We start from the raw sequence: 19,980 nt of genomic DNA, 5'->3' as shown, positions 1-19,980 counted from the left end.
AGTAGTATGGTATGTGCCTTCTTCTTCTTCTTCTTCTTCTTCTTTTTTTTGTCTTTGTCTTTTTGCCATTTCTTGGGCTGCTCCTGAAGCATATGGAGGTTCCCAGACTAGGGGTCCCGAAGCATATGGAGGTTCCCAGGCTAGGGGTCGATTAGGAGCTGTAGCCACCGGCCTACGTCACAGCCACAGCAACTTGAGATCTGAGCCGTGTCTGCAATCTACACCACAGCTCACGGCAACACTGGATCCTTAACCCACTGAGCAAGGCCAGGGGTCGAACCTGCAACCTCATGGTTCCTAGTCAGATTCGTTAACCACTGAGCCACGACAGGAACTCCAGTATGTGCCTTATTCTTAACAAGAACTAAAGCATAGGGAGGCATAAAACTCTACCATCTGAAAAAATTAAATAACTCTTGAATCAGAGAAATTAAAAAATAAAAGCCAAATTGACTAGAAAGTACTGATGATCAGAATTCTCTGTATTAGTACCTATGGGATATGATTAAAACAAAGCTCAGAGAAATTCATAGATGTAAACAAATTACTAAGCGAGGAAATAATGGCAATAAAAATTCAGCCCAACAGGAGTTCCCATCATGGCTCAGTGGAAACAAATCCCACTAGGAAACATGAGGTTGCCTTGCTCAGTGGGTTAAGGATCCGGCGTTGCCATGAGCTGTGGTGTAGGTTGTAGACGTGGGTCAGATCTGGCGTTGCTGTGGCTGTGGTGTAGGCCAGCACAGGGGTCTCTGATTAGACCCCCAGCCCGAGAACCTCCATATGCTGCGGGTGTGGCCCTAAAAGAAAAAAAAAAGAAATCAGCCCAAATTAAAAAATAATAAAATAAATGGAAATAAAGCAGAAAGAAGGTATTAGTAAAGATAAAAATGAGAAATTGATGAATTAGAAAATATACATGGAGGTGCTAATGAATCCAAGAGATTTTGTTTGTTAGTTTTTTGGGGGGTATTGGTAAAAATATTTAACAAATAACTCCTTTTGAGCCAAATCATGAACAAAGGGAAAAAGCATGAATATCACATATGTCTATGGACATAATCAGAATATGAAAATGAATCATAGACATTTAGGAAACTGAGTGTAAGAGGTTGTATTGCTAAACTGTATGTAAATAAATTTGAAAACAAAAAAGCACTACTAGGCCTAGGCAACCCTCTTTTTTTGTTTTGCTTTTTAGGGCCGCACTCGTGGTGCATGGAGGTTCTTTCTGCTTTTTAGGGCTGCACTTGTGACATATGGAAGTTCCCAAGCTAGGGGTTGAATCAGAGCTGTAGCCGTTGGCCTACAGCACAGCTCACAGCAGTGCTGGATCCCCGACCCACTGAGCGAGATCAGGGATTGAACCCGCATCCTCATAGATCCTAGTCAGGTTCTATTATGCTGTGCCACAACCAAACTCCCTAGACAACCTTCTAATAAGGAAGATTATAACTACAATGTTTTTTAACTTGCTCAAGAACATAGAAAAAGACAAAAAATTTTCTTAATTGTTTTTTGAAGTATTAACACCTAATTTTGACAAAGTATACACACACAGACAAAACTCTAGACATTCTCAAAATACAAAAATTCTAACTAAGAGTGAGTGTAACTCAGCCACACTTTAGAAGAATAACAATTAATGACCAAGTTGTTTTTAATCCCAGTGTTATAAGATGCGTATAGTATCAGGAAATATTAAATAGTTATAGTACGTGTTTTTAAAAAATACAAAAGAGAAAATGATCATTTCTCTAGAAGCTGAAAAAGAATTTGGTAAAATTAGCCATCAATTCTGAGTTTCTTTGTTAAAAAAAAAAACCCTCTTGGTAAAGTAGGAATTACTTCATACTTCCTCAACATAATAGAGAAGGCAGCATTATTCCTGCCATTGACTTCAAACAGGAGTAGCAGTGGTTGTTATTATTAACATTGTTCCAGCAGTTCTGGCCAATTCAAATAGGAAAAGAAAAGACGCATAAAGAAATTAGAAAGGGGAAATCATCAATCTTGATAGATATGGTGCCACCTAAAATATGTCGGAGTGAAATGTCAATGTTACCCACGTGTGTCTTATAAAATATTCTCGTACGTATAGATACATAGGCGTCTGGCACTCTGTAGGTGACACCAAGGCGCTGCTGGACCCGTGGGTGAAAGCATTTTAAAGGTTATCTGCAACTTCTGACTGGGGAAAGATGGTCAGCATCTTGAAAGGAGTGCTTATAGAATGCGACCCTGCTATGAAGCAGTTTTTCCTGTACTTGGATGAGTCCAGTGCCCTGAAATTCATCATTCAAGACATTGATGACACGCAGGTCTTCGTAATATCAGAGTTGGTTAATATTCTCCAGGAGCAAGTAGGTGAATTGATGGACCAAAATGCCTTTTCTCTTACCCAGAAGTGAGAATATTAGATATTGACCATTTAGGAATTTAAAGTAACAAATGTGACAGACTCTCACCATTCAATATCTTATGTAACTGGTTAGATTTACAGAATTGCTTGGAAGTGGGCGACAGGCAAGACTGTGGTATTTTTTTTTTTTTTCCTCATAAAAAAAGCCCCCTGGAACTGACTGTCTTCTGTTTTTTTCAGTACATAGATCCTAAAATCCAAAAAAAAAAGCTTAAAAAAAAAAAAAAGATATGTAGGAGTTCCCGGCGTGGCTCAGTGGTTAACGAATCCGACTAGGAACCATGAGGTTGCAGGTTCCATCCCTGCCCTTGCTTAGTGGGTTAAGGATCCGGTGTTGCTGTGGCTCTGGTGTAGGCCGGTGGCTACAGCTCTGATTGGACCCCTAGCCTGTGAACCTCCATATGCCGCAGGAGCGGCCCTAGAAAAGGCAAAAAGACAAAAAAAGGTATATAGGCTTTTTTGATAATGGCAAATTTGTTTATGTAAGTTGCTTTTTTCATATTTATATTCAGCCTACTTATTTGCCGAATTTCATATAGACTCACCTGAACTAATTCATGAAAGCTTTCTTTGCCAAGTGGATGAGCAGGCCAAAGAGAGAGTGTAAAAATGAAACATCATAGGTTTGCTTTGAAATAATTTCCTGTCTTAAACATCCAGACCTTTGGGACAGCTAAATTTACATTTTTAATCTGACTTTTCTCCCTCTCCTCCTAATAGAGTGAAAATAGAAAGCTCTTATTTTTGTTTTACATTAATGTATAGGTTTACTCAGTAATAAATGTGATTTCTGTGAACCAAGCTAATATTTCAGGGTTTGGGGTTTTTTTTTTTTTCCTGCTAGGGTAAGTGAAATGCTTCTCAAGGGTAATAAAAATTCTCTACCTTTATCATCAGTAGTAATAAGAATTAACATTATGAGTAATAATTTCCACTTGTTTAGTGCTTACTAACATACTGGTCATGGAATTTAGTGTGTTGCCTGCTTTGTATCATTTGCTACATTGAGCAACCTCATAACATAGTTACTAATACTATTCCTATTTTACAGATGAGAAAACTGAGGTTTAGAGGATTTATTCAAGGCAACACCACAGTTACTGGATTTGAGCATAGATACTGGACTTGAGTAAACATATCTTCTGACTGCTCAAAGATTTATGTATCTTGTCATTCGTTGGTGTAAGGAATTTCATAATTGGTTTTACAAAGGAGTCTTTCTGTCTTTTCTCTCTTTCTTTCTGTCTGTCTGTCTGTCTGTCTTTCTCTCTGTCTGTCTTTGTAAGGATCGCACCCGTGGCATATGGAGGTTCCCAGGCTAGGGGTGGATTGGAGCTACAGCTGCCGGCCTCCACCAGAGCCACAGCAACTCAGGATCCGAGCCGCATCTGTGACCTACACACACAGCTCATGGCAACATCAGATCCTTAACCCCCTGAGTGAGGCCAGGGATCAAATCCTCAACCTCTTGGTTCCTAGTTGGGTCCGTTTCCGCTGCGCCACGACAGGAGCTTCGAGAGAGTGTTTGTTTCTTGAGTTTCTCTGTAGCTGATATTTAAGCTGTTCTGGGTGATTTGGGGAGTGTGGAGAAGGTGGCGTAAATCATAGCAGCCCCTTATGATCCTGCCTTGACCAATTAGTTGTTTCTGTTTCATTGTAGACTGTATGGTTACATGAGACATAAATGTCACTGCTGGAAGTTTTGTGTGTGGAGAGGTAGTGACTACTGTGTGATTTCTTCCTTCCATTTTCTTACTAAGCCTCCAAAGACTCAAAAGCTGCAACTGTTATGCTCTTTGGGGTAATTGGGAGCACAGTGTGGTGCAGAGCTCTGGACTGAATGATGGAAATATGGTGATTAGTCTTTGGGCTCACGAAGTTTATAGTTTGGATGGGATAGGTGTGGAGGAGTATTAGAGGGAAATGACTTTTTTTTTTGGTCTTTTCAGGGCTACATCCACAGCAAATGGAAGTTCCCAGCCTAGGGATCAAATAAGAGCTGCAACTGCCAGCCCACAACACAACCGCAGCAACGCAGGATCTGAGCTGCATTTGTGACCTGCACCACAGCTCACAACAGCACCAGATCCTTAACCCACTGAGCTAGACCATGGACTGAACCCGAATCCTCATGGATACTAGTTGGGTTCGTTACCGCTGAGCCACAACGGGAACTCTAAAAACAACATTTTTAATACAGGAATTTCTTCTTTTTTTTTTTTTTTTTTTTGTATTTCATAGAAACATTTACAAATTGCTAAATGTTTTGCAAACATATTAAGAAGTATAGAATTTCTGAGGGAAGTTTTGGGTCTGTAGAGGTCATTGCATGGCATTTTAAAGAGATTTGGGTTCTGAAAATAGGTATAGCATGCAGAGAAATAATAGTAATGAAAAGGACCTACCACCTTATGACATTCGATTGGTGGAAGAGCCCTGCTGCTTTGAGGTATTTATAAAACAATCAGAGTAAAAATTAGTTCAATTCAGAGTGGTAGGGTTACTTAATATTTTATAATGTTTCTAATTTGAATTCAGTACTGAAGAATCTGTCCCGTTAGGAAGGGTGATATCCTAGTATTTTACTTCCCAGGTGAGCAAGCTTTATTTATTTCTATTTGTTAACTAGGCCTTTTGATATTTTTGTAGACAATCTGCTTCATCTTGATTCTGCAGCATTCCACACTGTGGTATCCTTGGGGTTCTCTTAACATTGCTATGGTGCAGAAGATTTAAAATCAGGTATGGCTGTGGGGGCAGAAGTCCCTCAGGGAAATTCTCAACCTAAATCTGCCTTACATTCTCTGATTTATCATTTGGGTTTCTTTTTTTGTGGTGGTCTTTTAGCTGATGTTCACAAGGAATAGAGTCACGTGATGTATGAAGGGAAACATATACACTTCTCTGAGGTTGACAATAAGCCCTTGTGCTCATATAGCCCCAAACTGTGCAAGCAGCGGCGACTCAACGGCTACGCTTTCTGTATCAGACACGTTCTGGAGGACAAGACTGCCCCCTTCAAGCAATGTGAATATGTGGCCAAGTATAACAGCCAGCGCTGCACCAACCCCATCCCCAAATCGGAGGACCGCAGGTAAGTACTTACAGTGGGGAGCAGTCTTTGATTTCATTGGCAGACTTGGAAGTTTCTCTTTCTCTCTCTTTTTTTATTTTTTATTTTTTTTCTGATATGATGAATTGAAATGCTGAGTTCTAGGGATAATCTAAGTAAACTTGGGAATGGTTCTAAAAATGAGAGATGGCAGTTTGAAAAAAAATGGAGTTGTAACTTTGGAGAATTATTTGAAAAGTATGTTTGATTTAAAAAAATTTTTTTATTTAATAGGCTGTCTAGGATTATTTTTTTAAATGTTTGGTTTTTTGTTTTGCTTCGTTTTGTTTTTTGATTTGAAGTCTTAGTACTGATGTGTTTGGTTTGTAGCCATATAAAGTATTTCCTGACTTCTCTACTTAGTTTTTTCATCCGCCTAAATGAGAGAAATTATAGGAACTGCTTAGGGGTTATAATTAATGATAATAATTTTGGAATTTTTAAATCTGTGCTTGAAATGTAGCAAAAGGTATGTACTTACTGAAAAAGAATTATTCAAAAGAATGATTACTTGAATCATTCAGAAGATTTACTTCCTCTTCTGGTTAAAAAGAGTTCCATATAGACTATAATTTACATAGTAAGGTAGGTTTTATGACTAGAATTATGAATTTATACCTTGCTGAATTAAAATGTGGAGGTGTTTTTAAAGGCGTCTTATGCTGATAATTCGTCTTTCATATTCTTGGGAAATTTTACACTGTATTTTCCTTTACAATCTCTTTTCTTTATGGTTCTTTTTCATCACTTCTCTGGATGATCATTGTAGGATATTATAGAGAGATGCATACTTATTTTCCAAAAAGTTTCAAATACTTGTTATCTTTAGGGAGAAAGTTTGAACTTTTTACTCCTGTCTTAAAAAAAATACTTATGTATGTAACCTTTGTTTTTGATCCTATACGTAAGCAAATGTTACCAGCATACATTGGTTGAAAAGGAATTGTGTATTTTATCTGTCATGGTGAGCAGTTTTTAAACTTTTAGGGTAAAATAAATAATTCTTGTTGATAAATATCCCACCAAAATGAGTATAGTATAATGTGGTGATTTGGGAATACTCTCTTAGAATTTCTAATGAGCACTTAAGGCTTCAGATTACAATACCCGAAAGTTAGAAACAGCTGTTTAGTGAGGAAAGGAATAAAATTTTAATCTCAGGTAAAGAAAAGGTACCACTGTTTTAGCTAAGCATGTCTGCCCAGTTGGTTTTAGCTGACTGAAAAAAATTTCTTACTCTTACCCTTTTTTAACATGAGGAGTAGATAAACTTAGATTAATTTTTTCCTTCAAGTTCCATTATAATTACATTTCTATAATTTTGTCTTAAATTCAGTTTATCACAGTTACAATTGTCAACCTTGGATTTTTTTACGTTTCAGTCAAAGCAAGTATTATCTTAATAGCTAACAGCAAGAAGTAAAGTGAGAGTCACACTGAATTTCTCCAAAGTATTAATTCTTTGAAGCGTACGTCTTCACCTTTATAGTCAAAGTAATTTTCTCTTTTTAGAACCAGATAAGAAGGGAAAGGACTTTTATGTTGCTTTGTCAAGGAGAAACTGTGCTTAATAAGCACTAAGTTATATTTTTTCAAAATTGGTCCGAGACCATATGAACACAAATGCTATTAATATTTGTATTGTTTGTAGGGTTGTTTGAAAACAGATTAAAGTAGGCATGAGTAGGAGATAATATTCTTTATTTTACCTCAAGAAATTCAGGTTGAATTCATGTAATCATATGTTTAAACTTGTGTGTAATAGTTATAACTGTACTATATGACAGTGTAGAAAAGAGTTAATATTCTTTTGAAAATAAGCTTTCATCATTATTAAGGCAGTTACTCCTTGGACACTTAGGGATTTGAAAAGGTTTTTTTTTTTTTCCTTTTTTCCCCTTTTCTTTTTTCTTTTTTTTTTGGTCTGCCACGGCATATGGAAGTTCCCAGGTTGAATCAGAGCTACAGCTGCTGGCCTCCACCACAGCCACAGCAACGCCGGATCCGAGCTTCCTCTGCAACCTACATTACAGATCAAGGCAAAACTGGATCCTTAACCCACTGAGAGAGGCCAGGGATGGAACCTGTGGCCTCACAGATGCTAGTCAGATTCATTTCCGCTGTATCACGACGGGAACTCCTGCTTTGTATATTGTTTTAAAAAACAAATTTCTGGAGTTTCCATCGTGATGCAGTGGAAATGAATCTGACTGGGAACCATGAGGTTGTGGGTTCGATCCCTGGCCTCGCTCAGTGGGTTAAGAATCCGGTGTTGCCGTGAGCTGTGTGTAGTTTGCAGACTCGGCTTGGATCTGGTATTGCTGTGGTTGTGGTGTAGGCCAGCGGCTACAGCTCTGATTAGACCCCTAGCCTGGGAACCTCCATATGTCGCTGGGTGTGGCCCTAAAAAGACAAAAAAAAAAAAAAAAAAAGAGAGAGAGAGAAAAAGCAAATTTCTAAGAACTTTTAATTGACAAAATTATCTGGTTGGTGGTCAGCTAGAGGGAAGATTCATAAAAATATATGGCGTGTATTATAAATGCTAACTTCTGGGATTCCATATTTTTGATAGAATAATATTAATGTTTAGTAGAATTACTGGTATAATTAAAAAGTAAGTCCAGAATTCTTGTGAGGCACAGCAGGTTAAGAATCTGATGTTGTCATTATAGCAGCTTGGGTCCTGGCTGGAGTGCTCTGATCCCTGGCCTGGGAATTTCTACATGCCCAGGGCATGGCCAAAAAAATAAGAAAGAGAGAGGGAGGAAAAATAAAAAGTAAAGTCCATGTTGTTATGTACTTATACAGTGGGATGCTAAGGCTCATTACTGTGGCCTTGGTATCACAGATAAGTGGTTATATTAAGTTGGTTATTTTATATAGTTTAAATTTAAGCTTGCTATAATTATATATTACATATATATAATTATATTTATTTTTAGTAGTATGGGAGTTCCCATTGTAGTGAAGCAGAAACGAACCCAACTGGTATACATGAGGATTTGGGTTCCATCCCTGGCCTTGCTCAATTGTGTTAAGGATCCATTGTTGCCGTGAGCTGTGGTGTAGGTCAGAGACACGGCTTGGATCCTGTGTGGCTGTGGCTGTGGTGTAGGCCAGCAATTGTAGCTCCAATTGGACCCCCTAGCCTGGGAACTTCCATATGCCACAGGTGTGGCACTGAAAAGCAAAGAAAAAAAAAAGGAAAAAAAATATATATACACACACATATTTAATAGTATATATTTACCAAGAAATGCTCATTTCCTATATTTATTCTTTGCAAGGACTACTTAATTAAAATATAATTCATATACCATACAAGTAACCCATTTGAAGTATAGAATTCAGTATTTTTTAGTGTATTTACAGGAGTGTGCAACTACCACCACAGTCCACTTTTATATTTTCATCCCCCCAAAAGGACCCATTAGCAGCCAGTTCCTGTATAGTTGTTCTTTTAGACTGGAAATTCATATTTATTTAATTTAATTTTATTTATTTACTTATTTTTGTCCTTTTAGGGCTGCACCCGTGGCATATGGAAGTTCCTAGGTCAAATCAGAGCTGTAGCTGCCAGCCTACACCACAGCCACAGCAATGCCAGATCCGAATCGTGTCTGCAACCTACACCACAGCTCACGGCAATGCTGGATCCTTAACCCACTGAGCAAAGACAGGTATCGAACCTGCATCCTCATGGATGCTAATCAGATTTTTTTTCCTCTGAGCCATGATGGGAACTCCTGCGTATTTATTTTAAATGCTATTCATAACTAAGTAAGCTGTTCTAATTCTAGTTGTGAAGAATTTCCCCTTTTAGAAGAGGCAGTGTTTTTAAGAGTTTAGGCTAAATGTTGTGATACTGTGACAGTGGCTGGAGTGAGCATTGAGGATGAAGGTGAAGGAGGACTGTACCTGCTCTCTTTTGCTATGTTGTATAATGTAGCACATAGTAGCCTCTTTTATCAGTGCGGCTGCCCATGTAAATGAGCAGAAGAATTTGATTTCTAAATTAAACCCCTCACCTCATTTCTATCTAACAAAAATACTAATCCTTTTGTTAATTTAAAAATCACTTGAGGAGCTCTTGTTGTGGCTCAGCAGGTTTAAGAACCCGGCATTGTCTCTCTGAGGGTGTGGATTCGATCCCTGGCCTCGCTGAGTGGGTAAAGGATCCAGTGTTGCCACAAGCTGCACTGTAGGTTGCAGCTGCAACTCCAGTTTGACCCCTGACCTGGGAACGTCCATATGCCTTAACTGTAGCCTTTAAAAAAAAAAAAAATCAGGAGTTCCCGTCGTGGCACGGTGGTTAACGAACCCGACTAGGAACCATGAGGTTGCGGGTTTGGTCCCTGCCCTTGCTCAGTGGGTTAATGATCCGGCATTGCTGTGAGCTGTGGTGTAGGTTGCAGATGCGGCTCGGATCCTGTGTTGCTGTGGCTCTGGCGTAGGCCAGGGGCTACAGCTCTGATTCAACCCCTAACCTGGGAACCTCCGTATGCCGCTGGAGTGGCCCAAAGAAATAGCAAAAAGACAAAAAAAAAAAAAAAATCAGTTGAAAACAACAAAAGCCATTAACTTTTTTGGGGAAGCTCTGTACAGTTATCCCTGAAATACTTCTCTTTGTTGGCTACAGCTTTATGAATATATTCTGCTTAAGATCTTATGGAACATAGCTCACATCTGCTGGGTATACACACACAAAAACATACACCCAATGCAGAGTTTCTTTACTGTACAGAAAGCTTTCCCTTCTTTTTTTTTTTAAAAGGGCCATACCCACAGCATATGGAAGTTCCCAGGCTAGGGATCCAATCAGAGCTACAGCTGCTGGCCTACAGCAACGCCAAATCTGAGCCACATCTGCGACCTACACCATAGCTCATGGCAATGCTGGATCCTTAACCCATTGAACGAGGCCAGGGATCAAACCCTCGTCCACATGGATACTAGTCAGATTTGTTTCTGCTGTGCCACAGCAACTCCCAGAAAGCTTTCTCTTAGTAGTTGTATTTAAAATAAAAAAGTGCCTCTGATAGATTTATTTTTTAAGACAAAACCACAAAGCCGTGTGTCCTGATTCTTTGCTGAATCTGTGTTTTTAACAATTATTTAAAACAATTTTTCTGTGCAGTCCAATGAGTTTGGGGGTTGACATTAATTATTCACCCTATTGCCTTTTTTTCCCCAACTGTGTTCTTTGGAGATGTCCCAGGAATGCTGCAGTAAAAATAGGTGCCATTTTCAAATAAGTTTGAGAAACACTACCATATGGGGCCATTTCCACCCTGGGAGCTTAATGCACATTATCATACAAAATGCTTGAGAGGTTGTTCAGCAGAAACAAATGAAAGAATAGTTGTCTAATTCTGTTAAAGCCAGCATTTTCCAAATTTATTTAAGCCTGGAATACTGTTTTTACGGTATGCTTGGTAACACACCATGGACTAGTTGAGGAACACCAGTTTGGGAAACACTACCTTTTTATAGGTTAAAAGTCTCCAATAGGTTTTCAGCGTGGCATATCGGCATAAGACAATATTCTACTTTCTAATTCTGTAGAAAGAGTCTGTCCGTTCTGACTTTTTTGTTCATTTGTTTGTTTTCCTTTTTATGACCACATCCACCCCACATTGAAGTTCCCAGGCCAGGGACTGAATCTGAGCCACAGCTGCAACCAATGCTGCAGCTTCGGCAACGGCTGGATCCTTTAGCCCACTGCGCCAGGCCAGGAATTGAAAGTAGGGACTGAAGCCGCACTTTTTTTTTTTTTTTTTTTTTTCTTTTTGGCTACACTTGTGGTATATGGAAGTTCCCAGGCTGGAAGTTGAATTGGAGCTGCAGCTGTCGGCCTGCTCCACAGCCACAACAATGCCAGATCTGAGCCGTGTCTGCAACCTACACCAAAGCTCACAGCAATGCCAGATCCTTGAACCCACTGAGTGAGACCAGGGATGGAACCCACATCCTCATGATACTAGTTGGGTTCTTAGCCTACTGAGGCACAGCGGGAACTCCAGCAGTCGGATTCTCAACCAGCTGTGCCACAGTGGGAACTACCACATTATTTTTAAAAATAGCATTTACAGGAGTTCCCGTTATGGCTTAGTGGAAAGGAATCTGACTAGTATCTATGAGGATGTAGGTTTGATCCCTGGCCCCGCTCAGTGGGTTAAGGATCTGGTGTTGCTGTGAGCTGCGGTGTAGGTCGCAGACGCGACTCATCTGGCATTGGTGTGGCTCTGGCGTAGGCTAGCAGCTACAGCTCCGATTGGACCCCTAGCCTGAGAATCTCTATATGCTGCAGGTACAGCCCTAAAAAGACAAAAGTAAAATAATAAATAAAAATAGCATTTACATTACAAAAATAACCTGCTCATTGTTGAAGACTTTTATTAATAAGTCATCATGAGTTTAGAGTTTTGGTTTAGTTTTGTCACTTTCCAGATACGTGGTTTGGGACAAGTTATTTAATTTCCATAAAATATAGTTTTCTCACGTGTATAAAGGGTGTTATTTTGGTACCTACTGTGGGTAGAAGCTAGAGGAGATAATCCATGTATTTAACATCTGGCTATTGAGGAACTCATTTAATCCATAATTTCGCTAACTAGTTTTATTATTATATTTTCTCCTCCTCTTCTATATTCTCCTTCTTTCCCTCCCTCTTTCTGTCTCTCTCTCTGTGTGTGTAGGACACACAGTAGGTACTTGACATTCTTAAGGGTTTTGTCATGAGAGCTTTGTGAATCTCCTTTACTTGAATGGCATTGGAACATACATTTTTTTCTCTGTAAGAGAATTTTAAGTGATCTTTAGACTCTTGAGGAGTTACTTTGACATGAATAGAGAATAGCGAAGCGGTGTGAGAAGCAGTAGCTGGGTGGTTATCCAGCGCCGCTCGCTACTTCCTTGACTTGAGTGACATGCTTCTGTGTGGCAGCCTCTTCACATATGCAGTTCGTATATTTGCTTTAGCAAAATTGCACAAACTTTGAGGACTACTTGAGAGTAGTGGGAATGGCATATATTAAAGCCACAAATGCCAAAGCGTTATTATGGTCATGCATTTTTAACCTATTAGAATTCATATTTTATGATAAGCAGTTTTATATTCTACTTCTCCTAATATGTTTCATGAACATTTTCCTGTATATGTGTGTATTTTCAAAGGTACTGCAACAGCCACTTGCAGGTTCTTGGCTTTATCCCGAAAAAAGAGAGGAAGAAAAAGAATGATCCTATAGATGAGGTAAAGGTCAGGCACCAGATGGATACCATGGCCTTTAGCCTGACGGTGCCCACGTTGGCCTTGAAGATGCCCAATGGACTGGATGGAATGTCCCTCTCTCCACCCGGGGCAAGGGTCCCTCTCCACTACCTGGAAACTGAGTTGGAAGACCCATTTGCTTTCAACGAGGAAGATGATGACCTAAAGAAAGGGGCAACTGTGAAAAAGAAGTTGCAGAGCAAGTTGGCCCAGAATCGGCAGCGCCAGAGAGAGACCGAGATTTTAAAAGTTCGACAAGAGCACTTTAGTCCCCCTCCTGCACCTTCTCAGCAGCAGCCGCAGCCTCCGCAGCAGCACTCCCACCTGTCACCTTTATCCACTTTAAAACCTCCAGCGCCACCGCAGGGTTTAGTCTGCAAGTCACCTCAACCTCAGAACACCAGCCTACCAATGCAGGGAGTGGCCCCCACCACACACACTATAGCACAAGCAAGGCAGTTGTCTCACAAGAGGCCTCTGCCCCTCCTGCCATCCAGTAGGGCTCCCGTCGTGGACCCACCCAGGACTGACCAGGTCCTTATGAAAGCCACAGCCTTCTCTCCACACTTCTCTTGTATAAGTCGACTGCAGAGACTGGTGAAACTGTGCACCCAAAAACATCAGTTGGACACTGATCTGTTTCCCCATTTAGGTGAGTTAAATATTCTACCACATTACGTGTGCATAATATAACAAAATGTGCCCTTTTGCCCAAGGTTTTGTTTTTTTGTCTTTTTAGGACCACACGTGCATCACATGGAGGTTCCCAGGCTAGGGGTCGAATTGGAGTTGCAGCTGCCGGCCTACACCACAGTGACAGCAACACAGGATCTGAGCTGTGTCTGTGATCTACACCACAGCTCACAGCAATGTGGGATCCTTAGCCCATTGAGGGAGGCCAGGGTTCAAACCTGTGTCCTCATGGATGCTGGTCAGATTCGTTTCTGCTGAGCCACAGTGGGAACTCCAGGTTTTATTTTCATAACCTTTCCATATGTGGTAGAGGTGGAAGAATGTTTGGATAGGGTGGTCCAGTTAAAGATTCTGTATCTAGACGGACCACTTTAAAGTAAATATGCTACTAGAGAGGATAATAATTGGTATACAGGATACAGAAGACGTAGGAGCTGGGAATTTAGAATTCTAGTTGTAGCTTCTAACTGTGGTAGTAGCAGTATCAAAAGGAAGTCGTGTTTGGTTTTGTGCCTCTGTGAGCTCAGTACCTGTTGTCTAATGAAGTTCTCAACCTGTTTTAACAGGACTTTGGAATAATGATAACTTTGTTAACATCTGCCCACAGTTTCCTTAAAATATATATATATTATATATATAAATGTATATATATATATACATAAAACTCTAAGGAGTTCTCTTGTGGCACCGCAGGTTAAGGATCTGGCATTGTCGCTGCTGTGGTACAGGTTCGATCCCTGGCTGAGGGACTTCTGCCTGACATGGGTGTGGCCAAAAAAAAGAAAAAACAAAAAACCTTTAATATAGTCAAATATCTATCTTTTGTTGCTGCTGAGTTTTCTGTCTTTTTGCTTTTTAGGGCCACACCCGCGGCATATGAAGGTTCCCAGGCTTGGGGTCTAATCAGAGCTGCATCTGCTGGCCTATGTCAGAGCCACAGCAACGCCAGATCCGAGCCAAGTCTGTGACGTACACCACAGCTCATGGCAATGCTGGATCCTTAGCCCACTGAGCGAGGCCGGGGATCAAACCCGCATCCTCATGGTTCCTAGTCGGATTCATTTTTACTGTGCCACAACAGGAACTCCTGAGTTTTCTGTCTTACTCAAGAAAATCTGATAGCAAGTTTTTACAGATATTCTATATTTTCTATTAATAGCTTGTTTTGTTTTTGATCATTTAAACCTTTGATTCACTTGGAATTTATTCTTGAATGTGGTATGAGCTGTGATTTTAAATTTAGGAAAAATTATTTTCATGACATATGACAGCAATAGAAAAATGAAAATAGAGGAAGAAGAAATATGAATAGTCAATGAACAAGTGAAAACCTCAATCCTGGTAACAGGGACATGCAAACTAAAAAAGCAATGAATTATCAGATTGGCAAAAATTCTCTGTGTTGTTGATGAGGATATGGGATCTCATACATTGCTGGTGAGTAATGTGACATTATCTACTAATTAAAAGTATATGTATAGCCAGCAGACTCACTTTTGGGACTCTATCCTATGGATAAAAAATAATTTCAGAATGTAAGGCTATGTGTTCAAGGATGGCTACTGCAGCATTGCTTACAATATTAAAAAATCTACAAATTGGAGTTCCCCAGTGGCTCAGTGGGTTAAGGACCTGGTATTGTCACTGCTGTGGCACAGGTTCAATCTCTAGCCCAGGAACTTCTGCATGCCATGGACGTGGCTGGAAACAAAAGGATGTGGATAAGATGTTTGGTATGAGCATAGTTTAAGTGTGAATGGATGCACACCATTGGGCTATTAATGCTGGCTACCAAGGTGGTGGTGGAATTTTAGGGAGATGGGTGTGATAACTTCTTATATTGCTTTATATTGTTTTGCCTGTTATTAAAATATGTATGATTTTTGGTAATTTAAAAAACTAATAAAACTTAAAGAAAAAATAGAGATAAAAGTTATAAATTAAAATACCCCAAACCTTATTACTACCCATTTATTAATACTTTGGTATATTCTTTCAGATATATAAAATTAAGTTCTTGCTAGACATACAGTATTATAACCTACTTTAAATTTTTTTGCAGTGTATTATCAAGTTAGTAATTTTTTCATGTACAACATAGTTTTCTATAGCTGAATTCTTTTTCTAAATCATCTGCAGTTTATTTCATTATAGAGTGTGGTAGCTGAATAATCACAGTAAAATAATTACCATCACGTCTTTAATTTTTTTCCTTCACATAGATTCCAGGAAGCAAAATTGCTGATTCCAAGCTTTTGTACTTTTTAAAAAGATTTTTAATATATGTTGCCAAATTTTCCTTCAGAATTTTTTTTTTTTTGGCTTAGGGCTGAACTAGCAAGCATATGGAAGTTCCCAGGGTAGGGGTCCAATCAGAACTATAGATCCGAGCCACGGCTCTAGCTGCAACCTACAACTGCATCACTACTCTCAGCAATGCTGGATCCTTAACCCACTGAGTGAGGCCAGGGATCCAACCCGCAGCCTCATGGTTCCTACTCTGATTCGTTTCCACTGCACCATGACGGAAACTCCTCCTTTATTTTATTTATTTTTTATTTTTTATTTTTTTATTTTTTGTCTTTTTGCTATTTCTTTGGGCCGCTCCCTCGGCATATGGAGGTTCGCAGGCTAGGGGTCGAATCAGTGCTGTAGCCACCAGCCTACACCAGAGCCACAGCAACGCGGGATCCGAGCCGTGTCTGCAACCTACACCACAGCTCACGGCAACGCCGGATCGTTAACCCACTGAGCAAGGCCAGGGACCGAACCCGCAACCTCATGGTTCCTAGTCGGATTCATTAACCACTGCGCCACGTTGGGAACTCCGGAAACTCCTCCTTTAGAATTATTTTGTCAGTTTACTTTTCTTTCAGCAGTGTATAACAGTTTCACTACATCTTTATAGCCCTAAATATTTGATGTTATTACTGTTTTGCCTTTGCAAATGTGATTTTTAAAAGTTTGCTTTAATTTGCATACCTTAGGGGTTCCTATGTGGCTCAGCAGGTTAAGGATATGGTGTCACTGCAGTGGCTGGAGTGGCTGCTGTAATATGGGTTTAATCCTTAGCCCTGAAACTTCTGCATACCTTGGGCGTGGCCAAAAAAATTAACTTGTTTCCATTGTGGCTAAGCTGTTACCAGACCCAGCTAGTATCCATGAGAACACAGGTTCTATCCCTGATCTTGGTCAGTGGGTTAAGGATTCAGCCTTGCCATGAGCTGTGGTGTAGGTCGCAGACATGACTTAGATTCCATGTGGTTGTGGCTGTGGCATAGGCTGGCAGCTATAGCTCCGATTTGACCCCTAGACTGGGAATTTCCACATGCTGCAGGCGCAGCCCTAAGAAGACAAAAAAAGAGGAGTTCCCGTCGTGGCTCAGTGGTTAACAAATCCGATCAGGAACCATGAGGTTGTGGGTTCAATCCCTGGCCTTGCTCAGTGGGTTGAGGATCGGGCGTTGCCATGAGCAGTGGTATAGGTTGCAGATGAGGCTCGGATCCCGCGTTGCTGTGGCTGTGGTGTAGGCTGGTGGCTACAGCTCCGATTCAATCCCTAGCATGGAAACCTCCATATGCCGCAGGTTCGGCCCTAGAAATAGCAAAAAGACAAAAAACAAAAACAAAAAAAGAAAAGAAAAGCAAAAAAAAAAAAAAAATTAACTTGCGTACCTTACATCAGTGTTTCTCAAATTTTTGGCCTCAGGATCACTTTTTTGGGGCTCAAAAATTATCAAGGATGCAGTAGAGATTTTTGTCTATGTGAGTTATATCAATTGATGTTTACTGAACTAGAAGTTAACACTCAGAAATTTTAAAAATACTAATTCATTTAAAAAATAAAACTAAACTCACTGCTTGTTAACATGTTCTTTTTTTGAAAAATGTTTCCCAAAACAGAAACAAGTATAATGGGAAAAGCAGCATTGTTTAATATTGTTTCACAAATCTTATTGTCTGTTTTCTTTTTTTTTTTTTTTTTTTTTTTTTTTTTTTTGTCTTTTTGTCTTTTCTTGAGCTGCTCCTGTGGCATATGGAGGTTCTCAGGCTGGGGGTCCAATCTGAGCTATAGCCACGGGCCTACACCAGAGCCACAGCAACAGGGGATCCGAGCTGCGTCTGAGACCCACACCATAGCTCACGGCAACGCCGGGTTCTTAACCCACTGAGCAAGGCCAGGAATCAAACCACAACCTCATCGTTCCTAGTCGGATTCGTTAACCACTGCGCCACGATGGGAACTCCTTTTTGTCTGTTTTCTTAGAAGACTCCTAGCTATCTGCTTCTGCATTCAGTGTGTCCTGATGTGTGACTTTGGTTAGTAGATGAAAACATGGCCTTACACATTTGCAGTTGGAAAAGGGGGAAATATTTTAATAGTTTTTTTTCCCAAATAATTGTTGATGTTTGTAATTGATTCCACACTAAAACTTAACAAGTAGTAGTTTCTCAAAGATTAGTTTCAATGTGGAATCTGAAACCATGTCAAAGAATTTTGTATACTGTTACATTAAAATCCATTGATTTACCCTGTACTGTATTTTTTTCCTTTTTTTCTTATTTTTTTAATGCCGTACCTGTGGCACATGGAAGTTCCCAGACTAGGGGTCCAATTGGAGCTGCAGCTGCAGGCCTACACCACAGCCATGGATGGCAGTGCTGGATCCAAGCCGAATCTGCGAACCTCGACGCAGCTTGCAGCAACGCCAGATTGTTAATCCACTGAGCAGGGCCAGGGATTGAATCTGCATCTTCAAGGAGACTATGTCTGGTTCTTAACCCACTAATCCACAATGGGAACTGCCTACCCTGTACTTTAAATGGATCTTTTACTCATGTGTGATTTTGTAACATATGTTGGTCATTTGGAAAATATGGGTTTACTGAGTTATACAGATTCCCAAATATAAACATATTTCATTAAGCAAAAATTTTAAATTGCATTAATATTAGCAGCAATCTTACTAGAAAAGTCTTGGAGTTCCTGTCATGGCTCAGTGGTTAAGGAACTTGACTAGCATCCATGAGGATGCAGGTTTGATCTGTGGCCTCGCCTGGTGGCTTAAGGATCCGGCATTGCCGTGAGCTGTGGTGTAGGTCACAGACGCGGCTCAGATCCCACATTGCTGTGGCTGTGGTGTAGGCTGGCAGCTACAGCTCCGATTCCACCTCTAGCCTGGGAATCTCCATGTGCCTCGGGTACAGCCCTAAAAAGACACACACACACACAAAAAGATTTCTTCCTTTTTAAATTAAAAAAAATTTTTTTTTGGAGGGGCGTACACCCATGGCATATGGAAGTTCCCAGGTTAGGGGTTGAATCGAAGCTGCTGCTGCTGGCCTGCGCCACAGCCACAGCAACACTAGATCCGAGCTCTGTCTGTGACCTACACTACGGCACATGTCAGTGCTGGATCCCTAACCTACTGAGTGAGGTAAGGGATCAAATCCGTATCTTCATGGATACTAGTCAGATTCTTAACCTGCTGAGCCACAAAGGGAACTCCAAGATTTTTTTCCTTTTGAGTCAGGTTTTTTTTTTTTCTGAACTTGTTTAGGCTCTCTTCATTCCAAGAGGATATAAATATATTCACCTATATTTTCTTCCAGTCCTTTTATTATTTTATTTTTTACATTTTAGTCATCTATTTGGAACTCATTAGGAGTTAGTTTTGAGGCAAAAATGTAATTTTTTTTCCAAATGTCTGCCTCTTAGTCCACCATTTACCTTTATCATCTGCTAAATTTTTATTTATACTTTTATTTATTTCTGGATGCTGATAATTTTTTAGCTTTTAAACATGAAATTTTATGTTGAGGGCTGATTTTCATTTTGAATAGAAGTAAAACTCACAAAAAACTATTGTCTTTTTATTTTTAAAAAGGTCACGCATAGGAAGGAACCAAGTTTTCACAATAAAGGTTATGTTGGAGAAACCAGAAATTCTAATTCACTTCTATGACCAAGCATAGTATGCATTCATGTCAGCAAAGAATACTTAAAGAAAAAAACACAATATTTAATTGACTTTTTACGGTCCTGCCTGGACTGGTTATCACAATTAGTTACGTAGAACTGGTGATAATGAAGCCAAGTTCAAAGGTTTGCTTCATTGGACCGTTAATTTTACAACAAAAGAAACCCTTCCATCTTAGTTTTTATGACTTAGATCTTGACTTTTTTAGAGAAAGCATAGATGTCCTAGTAGACATTATTATAACTTCTATAGAAATAATAACAAATAGCAACTCATGTTCTATTTTTTTTTTTTTTTTTTTTTTTGTCTTTTTGCCATTTCTTGGGCCGCTCCTGCGGCATATGGAGGTTCCCAGGCTAGGGGTCTAATCGGAGCCGTAGCCACCAGCCTACGCCAGAGCCACAGCAACTCGGGATCCGAGCCGCGTCTGCGACCTACACCACAGCTCACGGCAACGCCGGATCTTTAACCCGCTGAGCAAGGGCAGGGATCGAACCCAC

General features: G+C 40.0%; 1 protein-coding gene and 1 pseudogene across 8 annotated transcripts in view; both read left to right on the top strand.

Annotated features, from left to right (window-relative positions):
* INO80D (INO80 complex subunit D) overlaps nucleotides 1–19,980 on the top strand; it is a 74,862-nt gene that overhangs the window by 17,364 nt on the left and 37,518 nt on the right. For 4 of the 8 annotated variants that reach the window (XM_021076040.1, XM_021076042.1, XM_021076041.1 and 1 more), the window contains exons 2-4: nucleotides 5,072–5,164; nucleotides 5,270–5,516; nucleotides 12,711–13,459. In XM_021076040.1, the coding sequence (XP_020931699.1) occupies nucleotides 5,299–5,516; nucleotides 12,711–13,459 (967 nt within the window). In that variant the 5' untranslated portion in view covers nucleotides 5,072–5,164; nucleotides 5,270–5,298. The remainder of the gene's footprint in view (nucleotides 1–5,071; nucleotides 5,165–5,269; nucleotides 5,517–12,710; nucleotides 13,460–19,980) is intronic. The other 4 variants (XM_021076046.1, XM_021076047.1, XM_021076045.1 and 1 more) reach the window with 2 other exon arrangements.
* Nucleotides 796–2,637, top strand: LOC110257147 (annotated as a pseudogene).

Source organism: Sus scrofa, chromosome 15 (assembly GCF_000003025.6).
Source record: "Sus scrofa isolate TJ Tabasco breed Duroc chromosome 15, Sscrofa11.1, whole genome shotgun sequence".
Taxonomy (NCBI): domain Eukaryota; kingdom Metazoa; phylum Chordata; class Mammalia; order Artiodactyla; family Suidae; genus Sus; species Sus scrofa.
The sequence above is the reverse complement of the archived record's forward strand: the minus strand, read 5'-3'. Positions and strand labels throughout refer to the sequence as shown.